Source organism: Cryptotermes secundus, unplaced genomic scaffold (assembly GCF_002891405.2).
Source record: "Cryptotermes secundus unplaced genomic scaffold, Csec_1.0 scaffold2648, whole genome shotgun sequence".
NCBI classification, from domain to species: domain Eukaryota; kingdom Metazoa; phylum Arthropoda; class Insecta; order Blattodea; family Kalotermitidae; genus Cryptotermes; species Cryptotermes secundus.
Genome location: NW_019736444.1, coordinates 124,597 through 152,531, shown reverse-complemented (window position 1 = coordinate 152,531; position 27,935 = coordinate 124,597). Strand labels below are relative to the sequence as shown.

Here is a 27,935-nt window from a genome sequence, read left to right as displayed (position 1 = left end):
ACCGTGAACGTTTCTGATTCGTATTCGGGATGTACCCAGCTCGAATCTCGCCCTGGACACCGCCTATCCTGATGGAGGTTTTCTTTTTATGGATTTCGTCTCTCCCTCCAGGCAAATGCAGCAAAAGCACCATCAATTACACCATGACTGCTTCATTGGACATAGCTTCCAATTTACTATTCACTACCGCGCATTCAGCCAACGCCACATAGTCCAAATTACTGATTGCAACATTAAATGTACTACATAACAACATGCAGTAGTTGGTTGAGACACTATGCTACAAGCCGGAAGGTCGCGGGATCAAGACCCGATGAGGTCATTGATTTTTTTCAATTGACCTAATACTTCCAGCCGCACTATGGCCCTGGGGAGTAAAGCGCGGCTGTCGCGTAAGGCTGACAAACTTACCGCCATCTTTGAGCTGATTGTCTAGATAATATGGGAGCCTCAACGTCTCACAACCCTATGGGCCTCCACTGCCTGTTACAGGGATAACTTTACTTTACTTAACAACATACAGAATTCCATATCAGTTCACTGTCATAATATGTGTATCTGAGGGTTCCACCCACCCATGTCTTGTTCTTCCTAGTTATCTCTTTCCTTCTGGCTTCCCCACCAATATCCTGTATGCATTCCTCTTCTCGCCCATTCGTGCTGCATGCCCTGTCCACCTCATCTTCCTTGACTTGGTCATTCTACTTACACTTGGAGAAGAGTTCAAGTTATGTAGCTCCTTCTCATGTAGTTTTCTCCAACCTCTTGTCATTTCATCTCTCTTCTGTCCACATATTCTCCTGAGCACCCTGTCCTGATGAGTACTAAGGTGAAACTGAGAATTTATTCCATAAATTCAGTTGTTAGACCTACTATTTTGTCATATTCAAACTTCCATTTTCATTCTGGCAACTGACTAGTGATGTACTGAGTCCTTGGAGAATGAGATCACTTGAACGAGTTAAAACTACTTTATTTCATAAAATTATGTGTTATAAAATGTCTTTAACAATGTAAGGAAGGATTCTGGTAACAGATGAATGTATACGAAAGCTGTGTGGATAACTTTGTTCTTATATTATTTGATGTGATACATTTTCAGTCAGGTACCTGTACTGTAGATATATGAAATTAGTTCAGAGCTCACCAGCATTAAATAATTTATTGCTTACTACCTTGTCCTAGCATAAAATATGATTTTGAATGCTTCTCTCTTTGTTGTTTGGGTTGCCGAGTTTGAATTTTTACCAGGACACCAATTATTCTGAAGGAGAATGTTTGTGGTCCTCCTCACTCCTTCAGAGATAATACTTTAAGACCACTTCTTGCTTCATCCTCTCCATTATTTACTGTCACCCAACTATGTGATGTTATACAGCCTGAGTTAGTGACAGTGTCATTAAATAAACTATGAACAAACAAATAAAATTGTACCTTGTTTGATCATGCTTTCTTGTGAAATTATTGAAGATGGGCTGCTATGACTTATAGCTTGGAGCTGTTGTTCTGTAAGTGCATTCATTTCAGGTTAATTAGCTGGTGGTTGTTCTGTGAAACCTGGTATGTGCATTTGAGTTGTTTCAGTAAATGATTTATTGTCTGCTTATGTCCACAGGGGGCTTGAGTAGAGGTGTGTTGTGTAGCACTGTGGCTGTGGGTTAGTTAGTCACTCTCTCTCTTAGTGATGTATCTACTGTGTTGTCGTCTTCTTCAACACCATGAACTAAATCTCGATTTTTGACATTCAAGCAACATCATCTTGATACGTTATAGGATCCGATGTAATAATGAGTAGTTTAAAAAACTAGTTAGTTATCAGGTAGCTTTTCTGGTGAGATCATATTAACTGCCATGGGTATGCTCGTGATGTACATTATGAAATTACCTGCAGTCCTTTTATGAAACATTTTTTCATGTGCTTGAACATAAAAATCTAGTTATGATGCATTACACTTTGAGGTTAGGTTCATGCAAGAAGATGGAGACAGCTATTTACTATGACAAGTTCTCTCTTCTGGGATATAACTCTTCAAAGTCACTACCGTGAGACCTCAAATCCAAAAAAGTATTTACTAGATCCAGATCCATCTGTTGTATTCTCTCTCTCCAACACATTGTGCAATTTATATAATAGAGCAGTGAAATGATTCATAATTAACCAAGAAGAATATGGCTGTTAGGATTAATGTTACATGTAAAGACTGTGATGTTAAATCACATGACTAAAGAATCTATCTAATCTGCATCTCATGATTTCTGAACCATCTGAATGATACTATACTAACATAATAAAGAGGAAGCACTTGAAAAATGGAACATGAAGGCTGTGCCACTTCTGCATTGAGGAGTATTTTAGACTTTGCAGTTCAGAGATTTTGTCAGGTCTCCTTTAATCCTGTAGGCTGCAGGACAATTAAACAAGTAAGCATAACACTTTCTTCTCTTTAGCAAGGGAGAATTCTGTTTCCTCCCTTCTGTAAGGGGTCATATGTAGATGTGGCAGGCATCTTACTGCATCATGCCATGAAAGAAAGTGGTTAGTGACTTGCTAGCTTCTCCAATATATTGTCATTACAAAGTATATATAATTTTATTCTGAAACTGTTTCCAATCTGTTGCTTATGGCATGAATATTGCTATTGTTTGACAAGGGGTCCTTAAACAGTATAAAATGGTGTGGCAGCGATCAGAATTAAAAGAATTTATATCCAGAGTGCCATTGACTTAAGGCAGTAGAAGACAACAGTGTTTTTTAATCAGTAGGTGGGTTTGTAAGGAAATTTATCCTCTGATGTTTGGTACTGTTTTGATTTACACAGTAACACTTAGGTTATACTGTTTGGTGTTTTAAAAGCTATTTAAGGTGAGGAAAATAGACAGCATATACATTGACACCTCTTATGTGGATAAAATAATGTTAATGAAGACCAGTTACAAGAAAATATCCCTGAATGAGTCAGCCCTCTCGGGAGTTTTAATATACTGTCATGTATAAGGGAGCTTGCATGAGGAATAACTACACTTGTTTACAATTACAGTTGATTATAACAGCTCACACATTGAACTCCTCCTGGATAATGAATCTCTCACTCCTGTCTGAACCCCTGACTGGTCTTTAGTCTCTCGAATTCTGGCTCCAAGTCCAAGTCACATTGCGACTGATGGTCAGTCAGTCTGTCTGACTTGGTGTTGAGCCCTGGCTTGGGCTCATGACCTTTTTTTTTTTTCTTTTCTGAAATTTACTTTCATTTTCTCTGACGAGAGGTCGGGTCTGTCATTTGTCAGTCCTAGTCCATATTAGTAAGTCCGTTGTCACGTTCCCACCTCATGACTCGTAGTACGCGGGTTCAAATACCCGGCGGAGGTCGTCGAATTTTTAAGGGCGGAAAAATTCAGGGAACAAGTCCTCCGGGAGGGACTTTAAGCCGTGGGTCCCATGTCGTAGCTTTACGGCACGTAAAAGAACCTCATATCTCCAAAGGAGGTCACTGAGCCAAATTTACGGACATTTCCCGCCCAACAGCAGTCTCTAATACCTCTGGTAGATGGGGGAAGCATTATAGATACCTCTCAGCTAGTAGAGCCGGTCTCGCTGGCTGGGCGGGACTGATGGTAAGCACCAGTACCGGTAGGATATAGAGACTGGTAGAAATCATAGAGGGAAGCACAATGGACCAATACAGGTCTCAGTGCATGGGGAAACCCACCCTCTCCAATAACTAACTAACTAACTAACTAACTAACTAACTAAGTCCATTGTCAGTATTTACATATATTTACAAATTTAATCTTAATTCATATTTCTAAGTACAACATATACATGGCTAAGTACAGCAGATTCTGGCTCTCTGCTTCCACTGGCTTTTATAACTGCTAGGTGGTTTTGTTGGAGGTTGGTAGATTAGAACATTAAACTGAAGAAAACCTTACAAGGGAAAAATTGACACAGATTATTTACCTGAGATTGTTGAAGTGAAGCCTCATATGAAGTAAAGTTGTCCCTGTGCTAAACTAAGTAAGCACTATGCCATGAAGATGTATAGAAAAGTGAATGTATAGATCCACGTTTTCTTGACCTCAGCACTAGTTGAAGGTGAGTGGTCAGCGTCACGCCCCGCATGCTTTACCCCCGTATAGGATAAGAGGCTGGGTGGGCCCCAGAACCAGTCTGGACGACATGGAGAAATGAAAATTTTTGCCCCCACAGGGACTCGAACTCCGACTCCTTGGTTGTCCAGCCTGTAGCCAGTTGCTATGCCAACTCATCATATGAGGTCAAATCTTAAAAAAATGACACGCATGAAATGTACTTTGATGAAGTGTGTGATCAGTAAAACCAAATACCGGCATGCTTCACAGGTCTCGAAATGGCAATTACATGTATGCCAAGGGTTTGAATAATGCAGTGTTTCTATACTTCGTTTTTCTTCTCTGAGGAATTTAATTTAAAGAAAGTGAAATTTTCTTGTAGGTTATTATCCAAAGTATGTAATGCCGTAACGGAGAGAAATAAGGGTATATATGGTATCAGGTTTCATCTCATAATATTAGAGATGATTTCAAATAGCTATAATACATAAGTTTCTGCTTCTCTTGTTAAGACTGTAATGATCGAGTGTGTATATATTCTGATTATTTGGGAAATTGTATAAAGCCTTAAATTAGCACTCTCAGTGACTTCATTGGCCTGGCTTTCAATACAGATAGAATGCTAAGTGCATAAGTATCAGAGTAAATTATTCCAAAAATTGAGGAAATGCATGGATGGGATTTTGAAGGGAAGAAAATCAATATTTTTTTTTTTCATAGAATTCATGTAAGGGCATGAAACATGGTAATTGAACATAAAATTTAAGTCTGTGTTGTTTTTAGAGGAGAATAGTGATTCAGAAATTATGTATTTATGTTCTAGATGGCCGAGGTGCAACACGCAAGAAACGGAAGGTGAGTGGCACTAGTGGCTTTTCTGGCGTGTCAGTATCACAACTCTTGGCACAGAGGGAACGGAACCTCACTGCCGGAACACCTCAAGGCAAAGAGCCTGCTGCTAGGGCACTACAGGTCAGTAAAATGTATACAGCCCATTTGTGGGCCCAGAGACTGGTGACCGAGTTCATATTCAGGTACATCACTCCCAGCAGAAACACATACTTCGTTTGTGGTTTATAATTAGAAAAGTGGCATACACAGCAAGTTCGGTATCTTCTTCTTATCAAATTTGGAAGTTTATTGGCAGTTGACTTAAGAAGTGATGTGGCACAATTTATTTCAGGTCACATGTTATGAATAACTTTATGTACTTGTAGTATATAAATGGCATTGTATTCTGAAAGTGTGTTTCTATTTTAAATTAAATTATTTGGATTAATTTTCGTTTGATGATGGTTGTGTAGAATTGCCAAATAACTGCATGAAATCTGTGATTCCCAGAACATCCGAGCCTTTATCGTTACTTACTTTTAAGATAATTAGACAGTTTAATTTGTAAAGAATTTACTCAGTGTACTAAAATTATTTTACAGTGCAGTACAACTTCTTATGACCAGCATACATCCTTGAGTATATTCTGCATTGCAGTAACAGCTTTATCTTTAATTTACCAGAGGTATACAAATATTGAATATAAAATTGAATGGATCAAAACACACACACAAGGCTGTAATTTTGTGGCTTTTTATTTTTGTATTTTAATGGGCAGGAGTATTTAAAATTACACAGCACTTATAAACATTAAGGTGCTGACATCATTAACACGTCATAAGAAATCGTGTGTGTAGGGGGGACGGGTGTTGTATGATGCATTTGAGGTTTCATATGTCTTGTGTTTCAAAAGAACCACTTCAGGCTTAGAGACTAAGCTCTTACTACCAATGTCAACTATGATTTCTTTTTATTTCTGTAAAATTTCTAATGAAGATTAATGAAATGCGTAATAAAGTTTACCTTTAGTCAAGTGAGTGTAGGAACACCTGTCTGCTCCTGAGGTGACCACAAGTAGTAACATACCTCAATATGGTTATGAACTTCAGTAAATATGTGTTTGTATGCTTTTAGTGAAGCATTTGTTGTTCTTGTCTCTCTTCACAGTGTGCATTACCATCTGCAATAGTAATATAGAAGGTAGCATACATTTCTGTTTGAAGGTTCGGGGCCCATGGAAGATGAAAAAAAAAAAAAGAAAACATGTTAATCTTAGTGAGATGTTGCTAGTACAACAGGATGGTACAGACCAAAGCAGAACGTGGCAGAATGCATTTCGGTTAGAGGGTGAAAACCTTGCAGAGATGCACCATAAGAAATTTTGAAGAAAAACAGTGATAATATATTTATTGTTCAGAGCTCACCCATGAGTGACTGAAATGGGAAATATGGAATTTGTGATTATGTTGAGATTATTATAGTTGTGTCTGTGATACATTGTACTAATTACATATACTGTCTGTTCACACAGAACTGGAGTACAGGGCCATCCTCTGCAGGGACAACTCAACACCCTCCAACAGGTGGTCCACAGATACCAAACAGGGCTCAGTTTCCAGCTCCCAACTTCGGTTCTGATGCTAATGTCATTCAAGGGGTTAACGCTTCTCCACAGTTCGTCCGTTACACAACCCCGAACGGAGGAGTCACTTCTACCATCTTAGGTGGAAATATCATGGTCCATCCAAACACATCACCTGTCCATCTCAACAGCTTCACCCAGCAGCAACAGAACTTGATTGGAGTTGCAGGAAACAGTCAACCAATTATGAATCTTCAGGCTGGGAATCCAGTGATGGAACATTCCAATACACACAACAACAACAACAGTAATGGGAATCCTCACCAAGCTGGTAATACAGCTGTTATACCTGGTAATGCTGTAAATCCTACTGTTATGAGTAGCAACACAACAAACCCAGTGATGGTTGGTAATCCAGGGAATCAAGTTGTTATGAGTGCCGGTGGACTGATGGTTCACAGTGGAGGAAACCCTGGGATATTGTGTCAGCCTCAGCAGAGGGTACCATCTCTGAGTGGCACGTCTGATGAAATGCAGAATGCAAGTGGTGGTGCCATTAACAGTGCTAACAAGGCACTTCAGCAGCCACAGCAACACGTTATGTACTCGGGCGTCGTTAATTCTTCAGGTTCAAGCCAAAATGCTCAGGATCTGCACATGCTAAGAGTGCAACAACAGCATCAATTTTATGGACAGCAACAAAATCAATATCAAGTTCCACAGCCCCGTTTGGAAGATCAGAGTAAGGTTCTGATGCAACAGCAGCAGTCGTCCGCAGCGCAGAATCCGAGGCAGTCGCAGCAGCAGCATCAGCAGTTTGTGTCTGTGTCAGGCAGTAATAGCGTTGGTGTTCCAGGAACAACTAATGTCTTTGTTGATCAGTATAACAGAGGACAGCAGGTAACAGGGCCCATTTCTCAACAACAACAACATCAAAATATTTTACATATGCAGCAGCAACATCATCACCAAATGCTGTCATCGGGTTCAGCTGGAGGTGGGGGGACCATGATGATGCCCCAGCAGAGAGCGCCGCCATGGCAACAGCAAAACCGTAACAGCTCCAACAGTATGGGTACAGGAACAACAGTGATGGCAATGCATCAGCAACATCATTCTCCGGTAGTTATGCCTACACCACAGCCTAACCCCTTACCGCCTCCTAGCAGTTATGACCGTGTACCTCCTCTGCATCATCACACACCTCCGCCTCCTGTCTGGGCAGAAGAAGTGTCAAGGAAGAAACCTAAGGGGTCAGGAAAATCTGGTTCAGCTAGTAGAAAACAGAGGTCATACAATATCATTGATCATCATCAGCATCATCGTGTAGGTATTACTGGGATAGCTGGAAGTGGAGGACCTACACCTATGGATTCTCATGCCCCATGTCCAAACATTGATGTTCGTCAGATTCCTGTAGAACATAACCGGCCCCCACCATCTCATCCTAATAATAATGACAGTTCTAATTATGTGGCAGGATCCAATCCTAATATCCCATCTTTCATGGAGGATCCAAGTGGATATCTTGCTCAGCAGACAGCATTGTTGAACAGCACTATTTCACGTCAGACTGGTGTTGGTGGCCCCAACTTTCTGTGTCATAGCCCAGTTCGTAATCACATAACTCCTGACCAGCAGGTGCCAAGCCCTCATAGTGCTGCCGTCAATCTTCCGACTTCCTGTTCTTCACCGACAACAGTGGGTGTTCCTCTTCCAAGTAATGTCCTTTTACCAGCCCCAAAAGGAACCTCTGGTTTCACCTCAAGGTCAAATCCAAATGTTTCTGTACAACAATCAAACCTCAATGTCCATGCTTCTCTTCAAAGTCCTATAGCTATAACATCACATCACAATATTGGTAGTCCGATTCCTACAACTTCAGTAGCCACTTCCTCTTACAGTCAGCCTCAAAACCAAGCTTCACCAATGCTCAGTGTTGGCATGCCTGACAGCAGTGCACTACCTGAACAGAGGATGGAAATGACAAATCATTGTCAGGGTTGTGTTGTTAGTTCAGGATCATTGCTGCCTGCTTCTTCATCTGGAGGTGGTTCAGGTGATAATATCTTATTCCATCATCAAATGCAGCATCAGATACAATCAGTTATGCAACCTGAACACACCAGTGCCAATCCTGGTAACCAGCATATTCACCAGCAGCAGTCACAGCAACAACATAACATGTCAAGTGAATTTAAGCATTATCATGGGCAGCTTAATTCTGGGGGAATGCCAAATGACACATTGGCCCACCAGAGTTCCAGTAATGGGACTGCAACACCTAATATTGTGCAAGAAGAGAGTCCTGTAACATCTTCAACGTTTGATAGGTTAGGAAACCCTGTGCTTCGTCACCAGGTATCAATGACATCTGACTCAAGAGGGCCAATCCAAGGTGGTACTGTTAGTACCAGTAATGGCTCACCCGTGGAGACGTATAGCTTACCGCAGCCAGAAGCATCGCCAACCTCATCCACACCAACTTCGTCACAGAATTGCCGAATCCCGGACACATCTTCAGCATCAAATAACGTCTACATTTCTTCATCTTCGTCTTCTCCGTTCACTGTACCTAACATTAGTCCACCTGGACTTTATTCCTATTCAAATCCATCACAAGGACACTTCCAAGTTCCTAGAAGTGAGACCACTGTTGCCTGTTCTTCACCAGGTATATCCAGCCATCCTGTTATGAGGCAATACCCTAACAGACCCAGTGACAACTATTGCCATCATGTACATGATCAGACAAGAGGCCAGAAATTCACAGTTCAGTCTTCAACAATGGTCACAACGATGGCAAGTGGCCATACAGTGAGCAGCAACACAATAACCTCAGTCCTAGCTGGAAAAGCAAATACTGCAACAGTGTCAGTTGGAAATCCTGCAGCACCAACTGCCAACACTCCGCCTACATCTCTAATACCTCTTCAACCTCTACCTGGACCGTCAGTGTATACAAGTCAGGCAGCCATGGTGACTGTACCACAGGCTTCTGGATCCATTCTAGCTGCACACTCGCAAGGTATGCAAGTGGCCACTGTGTCCAAGTCACCATTAGAGATGGTCCAGAGTGTTGTGAGCAGTATTCAAGTTCCTCCTCAACAGCAGCAGCAGCAGAATATGATGGGGACGGGGAATGGAGTGCAGACACAACAACAGCAGCAGCAGCAACAAGCAGCAGCTATTCTGAAATCCTCTGGGGCACCTCCTGGGCTACCTGCGGGACATATCCTTGTCTCAAGTGGTGGCCAGTTGATAATGGCAAATGCCGGAAATGTGATGACTCCCCCAGGACCTTCTGCAGGTTTAATGGCACCACCACCTCAACCTCCTCCTCCCCACTCCATGGCAAAACTTGTCAGTCATTCGTCAATGCCACCCATGTCAGTATCGCCCATGGTGACAAGCGTAACTGCAGCAGTGACTCAGGTTATCCCCGCTGTTGGAGTGGCGCAGCAAGTCTTGGGTCAGCCAACAGTCTTAGTAAATGCTTTACCAGCACCTCTTCTTATCCAGCCTAGTATGATGACTGTTGATGGAATGACAGGACTTAATCAGAATGCCATGCAGATTCCTCATCTAGCAGTTGCAACAGGAAATGTTATTCATCATTCTCAAGGACCAAACAATGCAGGGAATGGCATAAGCCAGTTGCTCGATACCATGAATCAAGATCATTCAGGCTCCAGAAATGCACAGAACACTTCTGGATATGTGCGCCACACACCTCAGCAAACATCTCTGCTTTCGCCACCTGAAATATCACATCATCCTTCGCCCACTCCCGGCAACGGGAAAAAGAAAGGAGGTAGTAAGAAGCGAAAAGTTTCTCCCCAAACTGTGGCGTCCATGTTACATATAGCGTCTCAACAGAATTCCCCGGCAGCTGCAGCTACTGCCACAGCAGCTGGCATCGTCATGCAGCAGCAACAGCAGCAGAACTTCCCACAGCAGAGTTTCACAATGTCTGGCCCACATCAGAGCATAGCCACAACTGGACCAATGCTTCAGGCACTGACCATAGTCCCTGGGAAAGGTGGAGCCCCAGCGCAGATCCTCATGAATGGGCAACCAGGCACAACTACAGGACATTTTGGCGCTCAGCAACTTATTGCTACCCCTGCCACTTCACAACCCCCACAGCAGATCAATCTTCTTCAGCCTGTGAATCTCTTGAATGGTGCAGCTGGCGTCGTTCAGAACTTCCCAACGTTTCAGCAGTTTATTGTCCCTAGTTTGGGTGGCATGGTCATGGCAACTGATGGAACCACTACCCTGCTTCCAGATGCCACCAACCTTGGGGTTCAGTTGCAGCTACAGAATGTCAATGGTCAGAATGTTCTAACTCCTGTTCAGAGTCATGGAGGAACTACAGTATTTGGTCATCCAACTGGACAAAGCATTCTTGCAGCAGGTCCCGCAGGAATGGTTATTCGCACTCCAACCACTGGAAGTAAAATGGCAACCGGGCCAATGCTGCAACAGCAAAATGGTGGAGGGCCGCAGTTCTTGGCAAGTTCCCCTAATGGAGGACAATTCCTTATGAACGGTACGGCAGCCTTTGGCGGACAGCTTAGTCCATTGGTAGCAAATGTCAGTCCGAATCAGCAGATGTCTTTCACAACAAACACTTCACCTGTAAGATCTACTACAGGAGCACACCAGCCTCAGCAAGAATTCCTACAGTGCGGACAGATGGGGCAGACCCTGATGGTACCTTGTACAGCCTCCACAACTCAGAACCATCAGAATACTACAGTAGTGCAGCAGAACACCACAATTGTCCAGCAACAGACCACAATGGTTTCCAACAACCAGCAACTTGTCACAACACCTCAGAACTTCCCTAGCAGCAACAGCAGTAGCACTGTAGCATCAGCTACCACACTGAATGTAAACCAGCAGAACTTCATTGTTGGGAGCAGTACTACACAGTGTGTCCAGGACAAGATGCAGCTGAGTCCAGTTCAGCAGAATAGTAACAGTGCATCATCACCACCACCTCCCCCTTCCAGACAAATTGGCCAGCCACCTCTAATGATGAAACACTCTGTCTCAACTCAGACTGCGGTGAACCAGAGTGTCCAGGCATCCTCATCGCCATCAGTAACACCTGGATCTCTTGTGGTAACAACCAACAGCACATTTTGTCAGACCTCGACCGCAGCTTCATCTGGTGGAAGTCCACCTGACACCACAACACACAGTCCAGTAGATCCTGGAAGTGGGGGCAATAGCATCGGTGGTAGTTGTGATACACGTGCTCTGACACCATCTGCAGATACTACTACTCATTCAACAGGTGTTGGAAGTACAGATGATGGTCTGTCATCTCCTTCACCTTCTTCCTGTCCCGTCACAGGCTCTTGCGGAGGTGTTAGTGCCACCGGAGAGAGCCTTTTAGGATGTCAGCAGTCTTCTTCTGGAATAACAGCATCTCCGATGCCCATGGTACATTGTGTGTCAAGTAGTAATGAGCAGGACACTTCAGGTGTAGGAGAACAGACTGAATATGACTGGGGAGTAAGCAGTGGTAAAGGTATGTTTGTGAGTCCAACTGTTACCGAGGGGGGATTCAGCAGCAACGCCTCAAGCCCGCATCAGACCGATTACTCTGGAAAGTACGTTGGAACCGATGTCATGATGAGTGTGACTGGTACGGGACATATGATATGTGAAAGTGAACGGAGAAAAAGTGGTGGGAACATGTACGTAGAATCCTCTACAGTCGCCGCATTCTCTTCATTTAGTGGGAGTGGTAATGGCGAGCTTCTTTCCAAGCAGCAACAAGAAGCTGTTGTCAGTTCAAGGCAGTTGTTCGAGTACAATAACAGTGATGAGAGGAGAGTTATCCCTCGGAGTAGTGTGACCCCTAAGCTCTGCACCAGTAGCAGTAACGTGGGGCTTGTTGCAACAGTGGCAGAAAGGGGTGCAAAGCGTAAACACAGTGATGCCCTGGTCGTCATGGAAACCCATCCTCATGATATTCACAGTATGGAAGAGGATGATGAAGGTAAGGCATATTGCTAGATGTAAATTTCAATCAGTTGTAGCATGCCGATATGTTGATGGTAATATTTTAACATACAGAATACTAAGTACGGTAGATTTGATTATTTGAAGCTTGACTGTGGTTATACAATATTGATGAAAATCTCATTAATTCACACATCAAAACTCTTAAATCTAAAGATGAGAAAGTAACTCATTCATGCGTTAGAGTGAAAATATAAATTTCTTTTTTCCCCTTTTGTCCATTGGGCTTGTTCTGGTTGTTTAATTTCGATTGTAAACGAACAGCATACAATCTAAAAATAATTTATGAAGTCCTCCGTCATGTGCTTTTTCATTATATTCAGTAGAATTAAACTGTTATTTAAAATGCCAGAAATTCTTGGGCACAAAAAGAAACTGAGTTTCGTTAGTTTTGTGAGGCAGTTTATTTTCTCATTTATATATATTTCAGTGATGCTTTTTATCACTTTCCATTTCATCACATGCACATTGCTCCAGGATCCACCACCTGTTTTGAATTAATGTGATTTTCTGTTTGTTAAAAAATCAGGACATTTTTTTTTATTATTATTTCAATTTGCATTTCACTTGTGTTTGTGGTATTTTTGGTTCCATGGGTCTTAGAGCATAGCTGTTTAGCTTTAATAGACATTTTGAATATTTAATTACATAAATAAGTTCATTAATGAGTATAAATACTTTCTTTTGTATTATTTGTAACATTATACTCTGTTGTTTTACTTCTTATCTCATTGTGATGGTTATTTTTGTTGTTGAATTCTCAACCTCTGTGCATGGCATGAGCGTACAGGGGCATCTGCAGCTTACTTTACGTAGCGTGCATGTTATGTGTTTGGTTGTATGTAGTGCATGATTGGTAGCGTGATATTATTATGTATGTGTATTTTGTCTTCATGTTTGTCTTGCTTGATGTATGCAACAGTCTTTAACCCATTCAGGTATGAATGTTTAATTTATGTGTATTTACCACAAAACCAGAATTGCTTTTATCAAAATAAAGAAGTACTCAGATATACATATATTTTTACCCCCTTTGCTCTTTTTGCAAACAAGACATCTCTGTTCTCATGTTGATCATGTTTTGGTGCTTTAGCACTGTCCAGTGCTTACAGTACACAGCCAACATTGTCAAGTGGATGTCTACTATAAGTATCAGCAAGTGCTATGGGGAAGTCAGTTTGCCATGACAATGCGAAATTGGACCACCATGAAAGAAGGCTGAAATCATGAGTGGGATATATCCAGCCATATGTTACAAAGTGTTTAGCAATTTGATCGCAAGTCCATGTTACTAAGGAAAGATGGTGGACGAAAGTATTACATGCATCTGTCCTGGGACCGAAATAATCAGTATCATGATTTTAGTGTTCTGGGCTGGGATGGAATAGTCTTTGTCTTGCCTCCTTTACCAACCCAACATTCACATGGAGAAACTAAAAAGAAATCTTTCTGCCTAAAAGTCCATAGATAATAGTCACACATGGACAGTGTTGTTCAGTACCTGAAGGGGAAGGATTTACCCTTAATCTGCTGTATCCAGACTGGCTCTGGTTCCCATTTACCCTTATGTCAAGTAGATATTTCTTCAAGGGTAAATTGGCCACAGCCTGAAGCTTCTTACTGCCTATTTACATTCAGGTTAAAATTATGTGAAGCTTTATAGGATTTGAGGTTCTAAAAGTAGTGGTCATGAAGAGTTCTGTCTTATGGTATATGACGACATCTGGTCCATTGAAAGTCAACCGACATTTCGGAGGAACATGTCACCCCATCTTAAGGGTCAAAGAAAAAGCGGAGCAAGGCACCAGGATGAAGTGAACAGCTGGCAGGGCTCTGCTACAAGGCATTATATCTCAGAAGATAGAACTCTTCGTGTGAAGCTTTACTCTCACTTTTCCATAACCTTCTTGATATGTTGATTAATTAGGCACAGGTGCAACTTTAGTTTCAATTCAGTTCTTTATTATTTATATTATCTTTCACAGAGACATGTCCCACTACTCTGATATATCAGCTTGCATTTTACTTGGTATATTTAACTTAGAGTTCAGCCATTTCCATTTGCTTCACTGTTTCCCCAGTACACTGTTTTGTCACCATCATAATCTTCTTTGTGGATAAATATTATTAGACTCTGTGGAGTGGAGCACAGTGCATAAATTAAATCCTATTTAATATGTTGTCACTTTAAAATATCATCTGCAAATCTGAATAACCTTCATGTAGGTTTTATATGCAGTTAATATTATTATTATTGGACAGACTGGTGTCAGATTTTATTCCTGTTTGCTTCACCAAAACAAATAACCAAGACCATCATAACAAACTGGTTCATCATAGTCTCTCTGAAAGATTTTTGATTTGTAAGAGGCATAGTGGATTTTTATTGTATTTGTATTTTTAACTGTGTTTTGACCATAATAAAATTGTGATTCAGGAAGTTTTCTACTCTCTGCACTATTCAGTGACTGTGACAAAGACAAGAGATATTTTGATAAGATCATTGCTAATCTAGGACATACGCAAGCCGGAAAGTCACGGGTTCAAGTCCCGATGAGGTCATTCAGTTTTTTTAGTTGACCTAATCGTTCCAGCCGCACTATGGCCCTGGGGTCGACTCAGCCTCTAACAGAAATGAGTACCAGGAATTAATTAAATACTTTTCCTGGGGAGTAAAGCGCGGCCGGCGCGTAAGGCTGACAACCTTGCTGCTATCTTTGAGCTGATTGTCTAGATAATGTGGGACCCTCAGTGTCACACAACCCTATGGGCCTTCGTGGCCTGCTACAGGGATAGCTTTACTTTTTTTACTTTTACATTGTTAATCTATGTATTATATAGGTTGTCCCAGTGACAGTATTTGTTGTTATTTATTGTATGTGATGTAACCTGGTTTGTTTGTTATGTAGTTACCGTATATTGATATCTTGTGTCGTTTAAAGAGTCCAGATAAACAGCGTTTATGGCACAGACTCTTGCTTAATAGTCAACAGTTTTTCAGACAGGTAGGCAGGTTCCAAACGTCCAGTATTGTGCATTCCATGGATCTTACCATGAGCCAGTTTAATTAATATCACATGTATTCCTCCAAGGTCAATTTTAATGTTATTTGTCCATTTGCTCTTAGTTGTCTCATCTATAGCAGTTTTGCAAACAGAGCTGGTTTGTAGCACCATGTAGTTCATAGAGAGCTCCATGTTTCAGAGGAACATATTACCTCTGTCTTCAGGGTCAAGGAGTAGACCAAGCAAAAAAGCCAGCAGAAACAAGATTGGCTTATTCCTCAGTCCTGAGGGTAGAGGCAACAGATTCCCTCAAAATGTTGGCCTCTCATGTTACAACTCAGAAGATGTTGCTCTTAATAGTCAATGTCATAAGAACCTCAGGTATAGCAAAGCTCTAATCATTTCTTGTTCCCCCGTTTATGCTAATTTCCTGTCTGTCTCATGCTCTTTTATTTTATCATACTAATAATATAAGTTGAAAGTGTAGGAGATGAAAGAGATCTTTAAATTCAGAATTTTAGGAATAAGCATTAAATAATATACAGTAAAACTTGGTTACAGCAACATCGGTTTCTGCGACACCTTGTCTATTGCGTCAAATATTCAATGGTACGAACTAATTCCTCATAAAGCAACTGTTTTTATACCTTGCTTAGTACGACATGCACAAATGCATCAACCTCGTATGTAACATCATTTTCATTCGTGAATTTCTCTGATATCGTGGGAAAGTTCGATGTGTCTGCCCACCCTCACTTTCTCTACTTGCTGACGTGACTGTCCTGGAAGAATACGACCGCGGGCTGCAAGAGGAGCATGAGTTTTATGCGAAAACAAGGATGTGGGGTGGGACTGCGTGAATAGTGCAAGAGGATGCGGCAGGTTGTTAACTGCATTCCTTTCCTAGAATCTCGTCTAACAGGACCTCACATTGTCTACTTACCCTATAGTGTTCCTGCCTAAACCCAGAGAAGTGCAGTAGCAAAAACATGGCAATGAAAAGGAAAGTTTTAAGCATTGAAGAGAAAGTTAAAATGATTGGTGAAATATTGTGTGTATTGTCAGTGAAAAGCGCTGTAATATGTCTTTGATATTACACATTTGGGCAATTCCACGTTAATGTTACGTTAGTCTGTACTTAACTACGTATTTCACTAAAAAGTGCAACATTTTAACTCGGTTTTTGTTGATTTTTACGTGACTACCATAAGGCTACTGTGGAAGTGCCCATTTCGTTTACGACATTCGTTTATAACGGCACTATTTTTAGGTCCCTTTGGTGACGTTATAACTAAGTTATACTGTATTATTTAAATATTTACAAAACAAGAAATTTATGAGGGTTTGAGCTTACTGTATGTTGGAGTTTGAGCCCAAGATCAGTACAGATACCAGTGGGATATATCTGTAGGTTTCTTCAGTAACATGAAGTGGGATGTACGGTAGTAATCATTGTCATCTGTCATTTCGTGTCACTGTTGAATAATGTAATTTAGCTCAGTATAAAAATGACAAATAAAAGGAGGCCGCAGAACATTTCATTATGCACCATACCTTTTTCATATATATATATATATATATATACTGACCAAGATGGTAACATTTCTGGCTATGTTGTGCAGGTGCCTGGTTCAAATCTTAGTTAAAACACCAACTACCCTGGCCAGTGTTCCTCAGTACTGCAGTCAAATGCTGGAAAGTACCTCAGTTTAGTCCTCAGCTGTTTCCTTCCATATCCTTCCTAATTTGGTATTCACAAATCATTCTACAATTTGAATGTTTAAAAACAAAGCTAATGATATTGTAATAAAATAAACCAAAAATAAATAAAATAAATTTATGGATATAAATTTTTAACGTAAAACAGAAGACTGTCAGATGTAAATTATTTTATGTCTATCTAAATCATTAGCAGTGAATATCTGTTCTTATACAGAATTCAAAGGAAAAAGAAAACACCAAAGTCAGTTGGTAATGACTGTGAACTTCAAAGTGATAACTCATTTTCTTCACAGCATGTACCAGAATTTGTATCAGAGTGCCTCTGCCCATACTAGACTTACCAGCAGTATATCACTGGAAGTAGGCCAGTTATGTTTTGTACATGGGCAAGAAGGCTCTGCGTACTTTATCCTTAGAGCAAAAGTAGTCTGTTTTGGAGGTTAAAATACAAGAGTTATGTATTCTTTGATATAATGCCATGTAGACCACTGAAAGTCAGCCGACCTCTCAGAACTCTGCTAGCTACCTGCTTCATATTGATTTCTTGCTTGGTGAATTCTTCAGACCTGAAAATGGAGGCAACATGTTCCTTGAAAACTACTGTTGACTTTCGACATACTAAATAGATGCGTATTAAAGATAAGCAGCGGCATGCACACAGGGACCCTACACAGAATAATACCTGAACAGTGCTGAAAACAAGAAGTAGCTGCTGCAGCACTATAGACATAGGCCAGGTACCCCTGAGAATTTTAAATTTTAAAATTTGAAAAAAAAAAAAATGAAAGAAATTTTTAAATTTGAATTGAAGATTTTAAAAGTGCCAGTTTTTGAAACTCAAATTGACGTGTGTAGGTTAACAAAGATTTTGTACATATCTGACAGATATCAGTGGGGGGGATTCTGATATATCAGGACCTGTTAGCAACGGAGAAGTGAACAATTGGGAAGACTAGTGTTTTTTTAAATTTTAAACTATGTGCAGTGTAGCAGCTACGTGAGAGTATACACCTGATGATGGCCATTTACGGCCGAAACATGTAGTGTAGAAGAAAGAAAGACAAAAGAACTACAATAAATTGTTGCACTTAGGATGGAGTTTTGTGTTATATCACAGAAGACTGTACTCTTCATAACCACTGGTGTGAGAATCTCAAATTCAACAAGGTGTTCATTGTTCTTTTTTTAAGAGGAGATATCCAGGTGAAATATTCCAGTCACAGAACCCACAGTTTCCTGGAACTTTCATAGTATTCAGATCATGCACTGTTCACCATGAACCAGGATGTGTCCTAGGTTATGAATGTGAATACTTTTTTGGGTGGTTCTGGTTTAGCTTATCAGCTTGCGCACATGCATGTACAGCTTATGCCATTGTTATAATTTGTTACTGCAGTATGTTGGGAAATTGTAGAAAAATGTAAATATTTGATGATTATCTCTTATCAGTTTGCTGACATACATTTGTAAACTATACTCCTATGTACTTGAGAGGTGCAAGGAATTGCAAAATTATTGATAAGATTTTAGGTGGACTGTTTGCAAATTTGACTGAAAAGTCAATAAATCATACATACAACTCACACTGAAGGGTTAACTCGGGGTGTGTCCACCAAGCATTTTTTGTGCCATCATGCCTTGTTCCAAAGAACACCAACATATTCAGACCCTCAAAACAGATATCAGTGTACCTGTTTTTACCTGATGTGGAAGTTGATCCTCTGCAGAACTTTCGTAGTTAATGGTGAATGTAGAAAAATGTACATAAATGCCCAAGCCTTAGAAGCAGCTCAGTCCCGTAGTGAGAGTTGATGGTGCAGAATGCTGAATGAATTATAGAAGCGTCAGTCATTTGCACTGCATAATGGGGAGCTTCATAATTTGTACTCCTCGCCAAATACTATTAGACTGATCAAATCGAAGAGGATGGAATGGGCAGGGAACATAGCATGCATGAGATCAATAAAAAATGTTGATAAAAATACTTGGGGGGAAGCGACCACTGAGAAATCAGAGTGTAGATTGGGGTTAATATTAAAACGTATCAGAAAAGAATTGAATGGAAGGGTGTGGAGTCGCTCAGGATAAGGTTGGTGGCAAGCTTGCTTGCACACAGTAACATAAATGTTAACATTAACTCTGCACAAGGAAACATGATCTTTATGTCACATTTAAGTATGTACTTTGAAAGTCTCTCATTCCCATTATTAATATCAGCAATAATTTTGAAACTCTTTGTACACCTGATGAATCACTTGCTACCAGCTGTTTGCATGATATTCTCAGTAAGGTTGCAGTTTATTGGATATGGGACAGTTCTCATCTGTAAGCACCTAATCCAGGAAACTGGTACTGTAGAACAGTGGTCAGTCAATTTCACACATGTAAATAATATTCTCCCCAACATCTTATATTGACTACTCTATTTACCAGCTCTTGGAATATGTATTTACAGATTGTATATATGTCGTATATTTTTGTATTGTACAGGTAAGTGACCATTAACAGTATCACTACGTGATGGCAGAGATTCTCTGAAGTACATTTCTGTATTGTCTGTAAATTTAATGAAACCAGTTGGTGCAGTTCTGTATCAGGGATAACTAGAAACAGGCTAATGTATGGCCTGCATATTCTTTAACATAGAGCTGTTCGACATTGTTTCTGGAATGTTGATGAAATAAGTTGTTAATCAGATTAAGAAGATGTTTACAGAATGGAACTAGATTCATTCATACATTGTAACATTCATCATTATCCACATCAGTATTAATTATTATTTATAGGCTATTGATGAACTAGGTAGATGAAATAATCTTGTAGTGTCATAAATTAAATGTATTTATCACAGATAAATCACTAAGAGCAAAACCAAACTGAAATAACAACTTCTTTTGTGTTCAGGTTTCATTGCAGATTAACCTTATTGTTAGTGAGATAATAAAAAGTGACATGCCTTTATTGATTCAATACAGAATTCTTTTATTTAAATATAAAAGCACAAAAACTCTCACAGTTTTTGGCATATACTTTCTAGGAACAGACCTTTTGCAACTTTGCTGATTGCTTGTTCTCAGAATCAATAATTGTGTAGGTATGAACAAATCATCTGCAAATGTGTAGGTGCTTACATTTGTGCAAATAATTAAGAATTTGCAGCCAAATGATGTTAGAAGGTGGTAGACAAGTATAATCCTTATACTTAGTTCATGCAGCTGGGAGAAATGACAGGCAATTAACACAGTTGAGGGATTAGCAGGTGTCTTCTATTTCCAATTGAAAGAATATGGAGCTGCCTTTGTATGGCTGATACTAATTCTGATTGAAGTATCAATGAGACTTTCTTTTTCATAATAAGTGCTTATTGGGTACTGTAATCAGTAGAAGACTGTGTGACAGGATTATTCATTGTAATTCCAATGCCAAAGAGAGGGAACTGTTTTTTTTAATTGTGTGTTGTTCTGGAAGTAGGGTTATGATTGTTTACTTGAACTATGCTACTGTTATGTTGGACACAATACCCAGCATAATATGGGCATAATGAATCAGCCATTATCACACACCTTTAGAGAATCACTGGTTTCATCTGTTTTGTGTATTATAATCAACATTTTTATTATTACGGAGGCTCTGGTTTGATATACATTAAGCATTTGTAAATATTTATCTGTTATAATGGCATAACAGTATCTTACAGAAACTTCTTTTGTATGTAAGCTTTCTGAGGTGAGAATCTAGTTGTGAAATTTTGCACAATAATTAGCTGAAAGTGACAACATCTGGCATGTTCAGAACTACATATTTAACACAATTCACAAATTGGCATTTATTCATATAAATTGTAGTGTGTAATATTCAATGAAATATCGTCACATTGACAGAGTTTAGCTTTGCACTGCACTTGAAATGGAAGTAATTTCAGCATAGAGGCAATATGATAGCTCTTCTGATGCCCTTCTCTGTGTTATTTCAAAACATGAACTAACCAAATGAAGTTTGAAGGTGCAGAAAGTGACATGGGTCAGAATATTCTCTAATTATGTGTATGTATATAAAGCATATTGTTCTATTTTATTGAATGATATCTGCCCAGAATTGATGTAGGCAATTTAAATATATCTTTACCTTTATTGGTCCTCATAATCTGATGAGAATTTTCTGTATGATTTTATAAAAAGATTAGAGAGAATGAAAATAGTAAAATGAATATTTTTATTAATTAATTAAGAGATGAAAGGCTAATACCTGGTGGGCTGGTTCATGTGAAGATTGATGTTAAACAGTAATTATTGTGTCCTAAACAAAACACAAATTATGAATTATAAGAGGATATCTCTTTTGCTTTATAACAACAGCCTATAAGCATAAGATCACAGAGAATAGAGGAGGCATGTGAAATATTTATCGTGATACTATATGACTGTGCTTTGCTGTGTCCTCTCTCACTTCCCATGCAAATTGGCCACTGTGGGTTGAATGTTCTCTGTAAGCTTTCTTTACAAAATTTTGCCACTTGAGTTTTAAGAAAACATAAAACTTGAGAGCATTTCTGAATAACATGACGTTAACTTCCATGAAAATCAAACAGCTGGTGTTTTGGTCTTGCGAAGATGTAACTGAACTTCTGCTAGAAGGAATCTGTAATCACTTCATCTCCACGTTATGCGTAAAATTTGGTTGGAAAACATGAGGAATTGTATCTGCTATGGCAAATGGATACTGGAACAAATGTCAGTGTATGTGATAATTCACAGTAGTGTACGTACAATATGTTTTCTGTCATTTGACCTTTGACAAACATGATATAAAAAAAAGTATAGTGGCAGTTATTGTGCTAATCGAACACTCTACCACAATATGAAGTTTTAACCTAAATTCTGGTTTCTTATGTTAAAGATAATTGATTCTCATCCTCCAGTATAATTTCCTGTATTTTACCACAATTTTCTTGTTTATACATGCAAGATATACAAAACAATACATTATGGTCCTTACCTTTCACACCTTCATATGAGGAAGAGTCAGTATATAGATCACAAACGGAAGTAAAACAGCAGGAATGGATGTAATAGGCTTTGTGGGTTTCAACACAATGGCTAAATGATGGGACAAGTGTATCAATGTTGGTGGAGGATATGTCGAGAAATAAATGTTTTTCCCAGGTTTAAATATCACATGTTTTTAAGTAAAGCTATCCCCTATGGGCCTTAAAGGCCCATAGGGTTGTGAGACGTTGAGGCTCCCACATTATCTAGACAGTCGGCTCAAAGATGGCAGTAAGGTTATCAGCCTTACACGCCGGCTGCGCTTTACTCCTCAGGAAAATTATTTAATTAATTCCTGGTACTCATTTCTGTTAGAGGCCGAGTCGACCCCAGGGCCATAGTGCAGCTGGAAGGATTAGGTCAATTGCAAAAAATCCAATGACCTCATTGGGATTTGAACCTGCCACCTTCCGACTTGTAGCATAGCCCCTCAACCAACTATGCTACCGCATGCCTCAAATATATGTTTTATGTTTTATATCCATTTATGACCTGTTTGCTGACTCTCCCTCATACATAATATCAGTGATTGAAACTCTGACCAGGAATATGTGATTATGAAGTTAGTTATGGGATAGCAGTACTGCAGATAATATTTAAGGAGTAATGCAAGTTTTGCTCTTAAAGCAGCATTATCAGAATTGACATCTTAATGGCAGAATCTATTCATGTTATGGACTTCTAGGCTGTGACATCATGTAATCTTATCAGTGGACACCTCTGTTTTGGAGGAACATGTTTTTATGATGAGGATTCATGTTGGCATGTCAGTGTAGTTGACCCACTTTAATAGTCTCAGTGACTGGGGCAATCTGGAAAAAAAAAAAAAAACCTTTTCAGGGGCCACAGAATAGTTTTGTCACAGAAGTATTGCAGAATTATGAGAGAACACTGCCTCTATGGGGACCACTGCAGATGGGAAGCGGAATATTGAGGGCACGGGCAGATGATGTTCCCCTGTATTTGGGTTTGATTAAAGGCAGAGTTTTGTCTTCTGATAGTATGCAACAGTATGGTGTACTGGCATATTCTTTCATAAAACACAGTTATAAATATATGTCTTACTAAAAACGTGAAAATAATAAACTTAGATTTGGTTTGAATTAATTGGATTTGTGTGCATGTGCGTGTACACACTGACACCTTCCTTCCTAGGAGAAAATGTGTTAGTAATGACTAATGCATGAAAGAATAAAGTTGATAAATCTATCAAATATTCAGTCACATGTTGGAGTTGATGTTCTCATGGCAGTAATATGAAGAGAATGGTCGTCTGGGTTTTAGTGCCATGTAGTTTTGAGAGAACCATACATTTTGGAGGAATAAGTGTACTGCCTGCTTCCACTGTCTTTTTGCTTGGCTTACTCTTTGGCCCTGAAGATGGAGGTGATATTTTCCTCCAAAACATTAGGCTCAAACCAAACTACATGGCATTACAACCTGGAAAACCATACTCTTCAGCCCTGGAAATGCAGACGGCATGTTCCTCATAAACAGTTGACTGTCACCAGACTAAACAGCTTTATATCTATCCCAGAAGATAGAACTTTTCTTTATATTTACAGTTAAGTTTAGTTCAATCCAATGTGACATATAATGCCTTCACAACTTCACTAGATAACTAAGTGCTGAAGTGGTGAAGAGCATTATATGTCACATTGGACTGAAATAAACTTAATAGTGTGACGGACCAGAATGAAACAAATCAAATTCAACTTTTCTTTAGTTTCTCATAATCTTTACAACCTAATTTGTTGAATAATTAGGGCCATATTATCTATTTAAAACACAAATTTCTCTGCTCTTACTAAAGAAAAGAAGTAGCTTTTTATTCGTAAGTAATGTGCTATGAAAGTGCTTGTCAGTAGCTCCACATTCATCCCTCAGTCTTACAAAATACAAATCCTTTCAGATTTCCATATCCAAGATATTAATTTTATCTGCATTGTGTGTGAGAATTTAACAACAGCCACTTGCCACTTGAGAACTAAATTGTTGGTGTCAAGACTGGTAAGGTATAGTTCATCTATATGAGAATACAGTTTTTCTTTTCTTTTCCATTCTGAATGCATATGGCCTATTATTCACTTATTCATAGCAGTATTAGTATAAATTATTTATTTACTTCTTGGAAGGAACTTTTAAATTTGTCACACATAACCTGAAAGATTTGCACTGTTGCCATGTTCTTAATTTGTGGTTTCCTATATTGACATTACCAATTTTAAGAAATTATAAAGCATAAAAATAAGGTGGCCTCCAGTGGCCATAAATATTCATGAAAATCCAGTACTTGGTTTGAAAATTATTAGTGGAGACTGACATGTACACATGAACATAGTGGTTCATTGTGCCTTTCTTCGCTATAAAGTAGGGATCTCTGCAAGAATGCATTTTTTATACTGTATGCACCAAAGGCTTAATTATGGATGTCAATACATATTCTACAACAACAGCTGTAATAATAATTTAATTAAAATTCCAGAATTCTAATTTAAATTGTGTATGTTACACTGTACCCATGCAGATCCCCATGATACACTATATTGCATTAGGTTGTCCCACCAGGTATTTGCCTCTCTGCTTTTAGTTTCAATAAGAAAAGTCATAAATCATCAGGACTTACAAATGAATACCCTAATCCAATTGTGTTTTGCTTGAAAGCTGCTTATTCAGTATTGCTTGCTTGGTTGAACATCCTTCATGAATGTGCACTTGTATACACCTCTACTACCACAGCTATTTATTGGCATTGGATTGGATTGGATTTAGTTGATGATTGTTGCTCGTCGCATCTTCATATTTGTTTCCTGGCTCAGTACACTGCTGGTTGGACAGTATCATACCTTTACTCAAAGCGATCGGCTTGGTTTGGATGGATTGAACTAATGCGTGTAATGACAAGCACGGTGGAGGCCGGGTGGGGAAAGGGTTCGAACAGTTTGCTGGGCTAAAAGGAAGATGGGCATTCATCCTCTAACTCTGTGGGGAGAGAGATTCTCATAATATTTTTAAGTCTTCTCATTGCATTTGGTGTCCTTAATATATTAGTAAACATATGTGCTACTGAAGTTTTGTAAGAATAAGACTTTATTATTTATTGTACAAGATCGTGAGAATTATTATAGCTAGGAAATGTTTTAAGAATTAAAAAACTATACATGTGTCCATCTCAATAAATAATTCCTTTGTCTGGAAATGAATAGCTGGATATTTTGCAAATACATTTTTGAAATGATAAAAATTATTTAAATTTCAGTGCAAGGTCATGTTATGTTTGTTTTCATGAACATTATTCTACATAATGTCTCAGACTTTAAAAGGGTACATATTTATCTTCTGTGTATATTAGAGTAGCAGTAATGTCTACAAACCAAATCATTTTTATTTATAAGGGGCACAAACCAGTATGTTAAAAATGGTTTCCAGCCATGAAACGATTATATTTTGAATATATACAGGGCTTACCCATAATTATCATGTTTCTCAAGTAATAGTTATAAACACAATTTTTGTCAAAGCCATACATATGTTTCACAATTTTTGTCAAAGCCATACATATGTTTAGATGGAACTTGTCAGTATGACAGTTTACTGGTATATAAGTGACACAATCATAAGTCATTTGCTTCAGTCAGTGATAGAATTTGGTATTATTCTCAGTTTGCATTTTGTTACACACATGTGTAAGTTCATTATGCAGTACACTTGATCCTTGGCTTACAAACAGATTATGTTCCAAAGCCCCATTTGTAAGTCAAGTTATTCTTGAGTCACAACGTACATTTTTCATATAAGAAATAATGTAATTTACAGGCTTATGAAGGAAGCCTGTTTAACTCATAAAATTATATACAGTTTACCTTATAAGTGACCATTAGAGGGCACAGTACACATCCACAGAGAAATAACTAAGAAAAACTAAATAAATCAGAACAGAAATTAGCAATTCATATGCAGAATGTTTGTATCTCAAGGACTCAAATTTTGTGTTTCTGCACTTTAAATTATCAGTATCAAAATTACTATTGCAGGGCTTAGGGAACTCAAATTTCACTTACAAATACAAAGGAGTTGGAAGACTTGAAAAGATTTGAAGATAAATCGGTTTCCATTTTTATTTGCTGTTTGCTTGAAATTTCTAGAACTCTGATAGTGGAAGAAGTAGACAGCAATTAAGAATAGTTGTCCGACAGAGTTTCTCTCTCTCTGTAAACCCATTCACTGCAAGAATCTCAACTCGCTTGCTCAGACTCTAACATGGGCATTAGCGAGTCTTGACTATGGACCACGGTTGTTGCACATACAGAAAGTGTTGCGGAGGAAGGGTCTGGGGGCCTTTCCGAAGGTGACCTTGTCTGGGGGGCAGCCCGGGGATTTCCTGCGTGGCCTGGAAAGCTGGTGGGACCTGTCGCCGATGGGGACAAAGTTTGGGTGCGCTGGTTTGGAGGTGATCGAGCCCTCACCCAGGTCCCATTGCAGTCCCTGAAGACATTGTCAGAAGGGCTTGAGGCACACCATCGAGCAAGGAAGAAATTCAGGAAGTGAGTCAGCTTTGCCTTACACTTCATCGGCGATGTCACATTATTTTTTGGCTCAATATAACATCCGAAACTTCACACTCATATTTATTTTAATGTTACACATAGCGTATACAAGTTTCATCACCACCTCTTGCACCAGCCCAGTGGACAGCATATCTGTTTTGTAATGTGTTGTGAATTTCGCATACAGATGTTGCATAAGAGCAGAAACAGTTATTTTGGCTCTTGTACAAGGTACCAGTATAAAATACAGGGTCCCCCCATATGGGAAATTTAATATTTGCTTCTTCTACTACAGATATTAGTTAAGGATAGCCAGTTCCGCCCCCCCCCCCAATAAGGGAACATTACTCATTACATTGCAGGTTTTAAATGCAGTTTCCAGCTGTTCTGTCGTATGACTTTGGAAAAAGAAATTGTTACCATTCTCTAGCCAGCTCAATCATCTTTAAACCACAGACTAAACAGAATACCAAACAGATCAAGTATTTGACCTTAGGCATTTTCTTCTGCTGACCACTACATGATTAGAATTTTGTTGGCAGCTGCGAAAAGTTAAGATGCTTTCTGCCTGTTGTTTCCCATGGAACTCTGAAGGTTAGCTAACCTAGCCACACATGAACTGTTCAGCTATATTAAAATGAAAAAAAAAAAAAACATTGATTAGCCCACGTTAATAGATATTAGGAGTAAAATAATTACTGTCACAGGTACTGAACTAATTGGGTGTCTGTTATTTAAATGTTCACCCAATTAATGGTAATACTCCTATTTTTCTTACTGTGAAAATTCTCCATCATTATTTTTGAGAAGGAATGTTGAAAGTTCTTTAATATATACATAATTTAGGTTAACTAGCTACTGGATGTCAGAGGCAGTTGAATACTATTATATTGTGACAGTATTGTTAATTGATTGATCAGTAACTGTCAGATGACAGGTCCACAGTCTCTTCCGAAACAGTTCCTCCACTTAATGTGATCTTCTGTTTTTGGAAAGAGACTATCCAGAGAAAGTGATAATGTGGTAGTTTTTCCATTTGCTTTCCACATCAGTATTGTTAATATGATATCTT

The 27,935-nt window shown here is 39.1% G+C and overlaps 1 protein-coding gene across 2 annotated transcripts in view; it reads left to right on the top strand.

Moving 5' to 3' along the window:
• LOC111870000 (mucin-12) overlaps positions 1-27,935 on the top strand; it is a 342,323-nt gene that overhangs the window by 312,277 nt on the left and 2,111 nt on the right. The window contains exons 5-7 of one of the 2 annotated variants that reach the window (XM_023861920.2): positions 4,913-5,061; positions 6,452-12,521; positions 26,626-26,860. In XM_023861920.2, coding sequence (XP_023717688.1) covers positions 4,913-5,061; positions 6,452-12,521; positions 26,626-26,860 — 6,454 coding nt within the window. The remainder of the gene's footprint in view (positions 1-4,912; positions 5,062-6,451; positions 12,522-26,625; positions 26,861-27,935) is intronic. The other variant, XM_023861921.2, reaches the window with a different exon arrangement.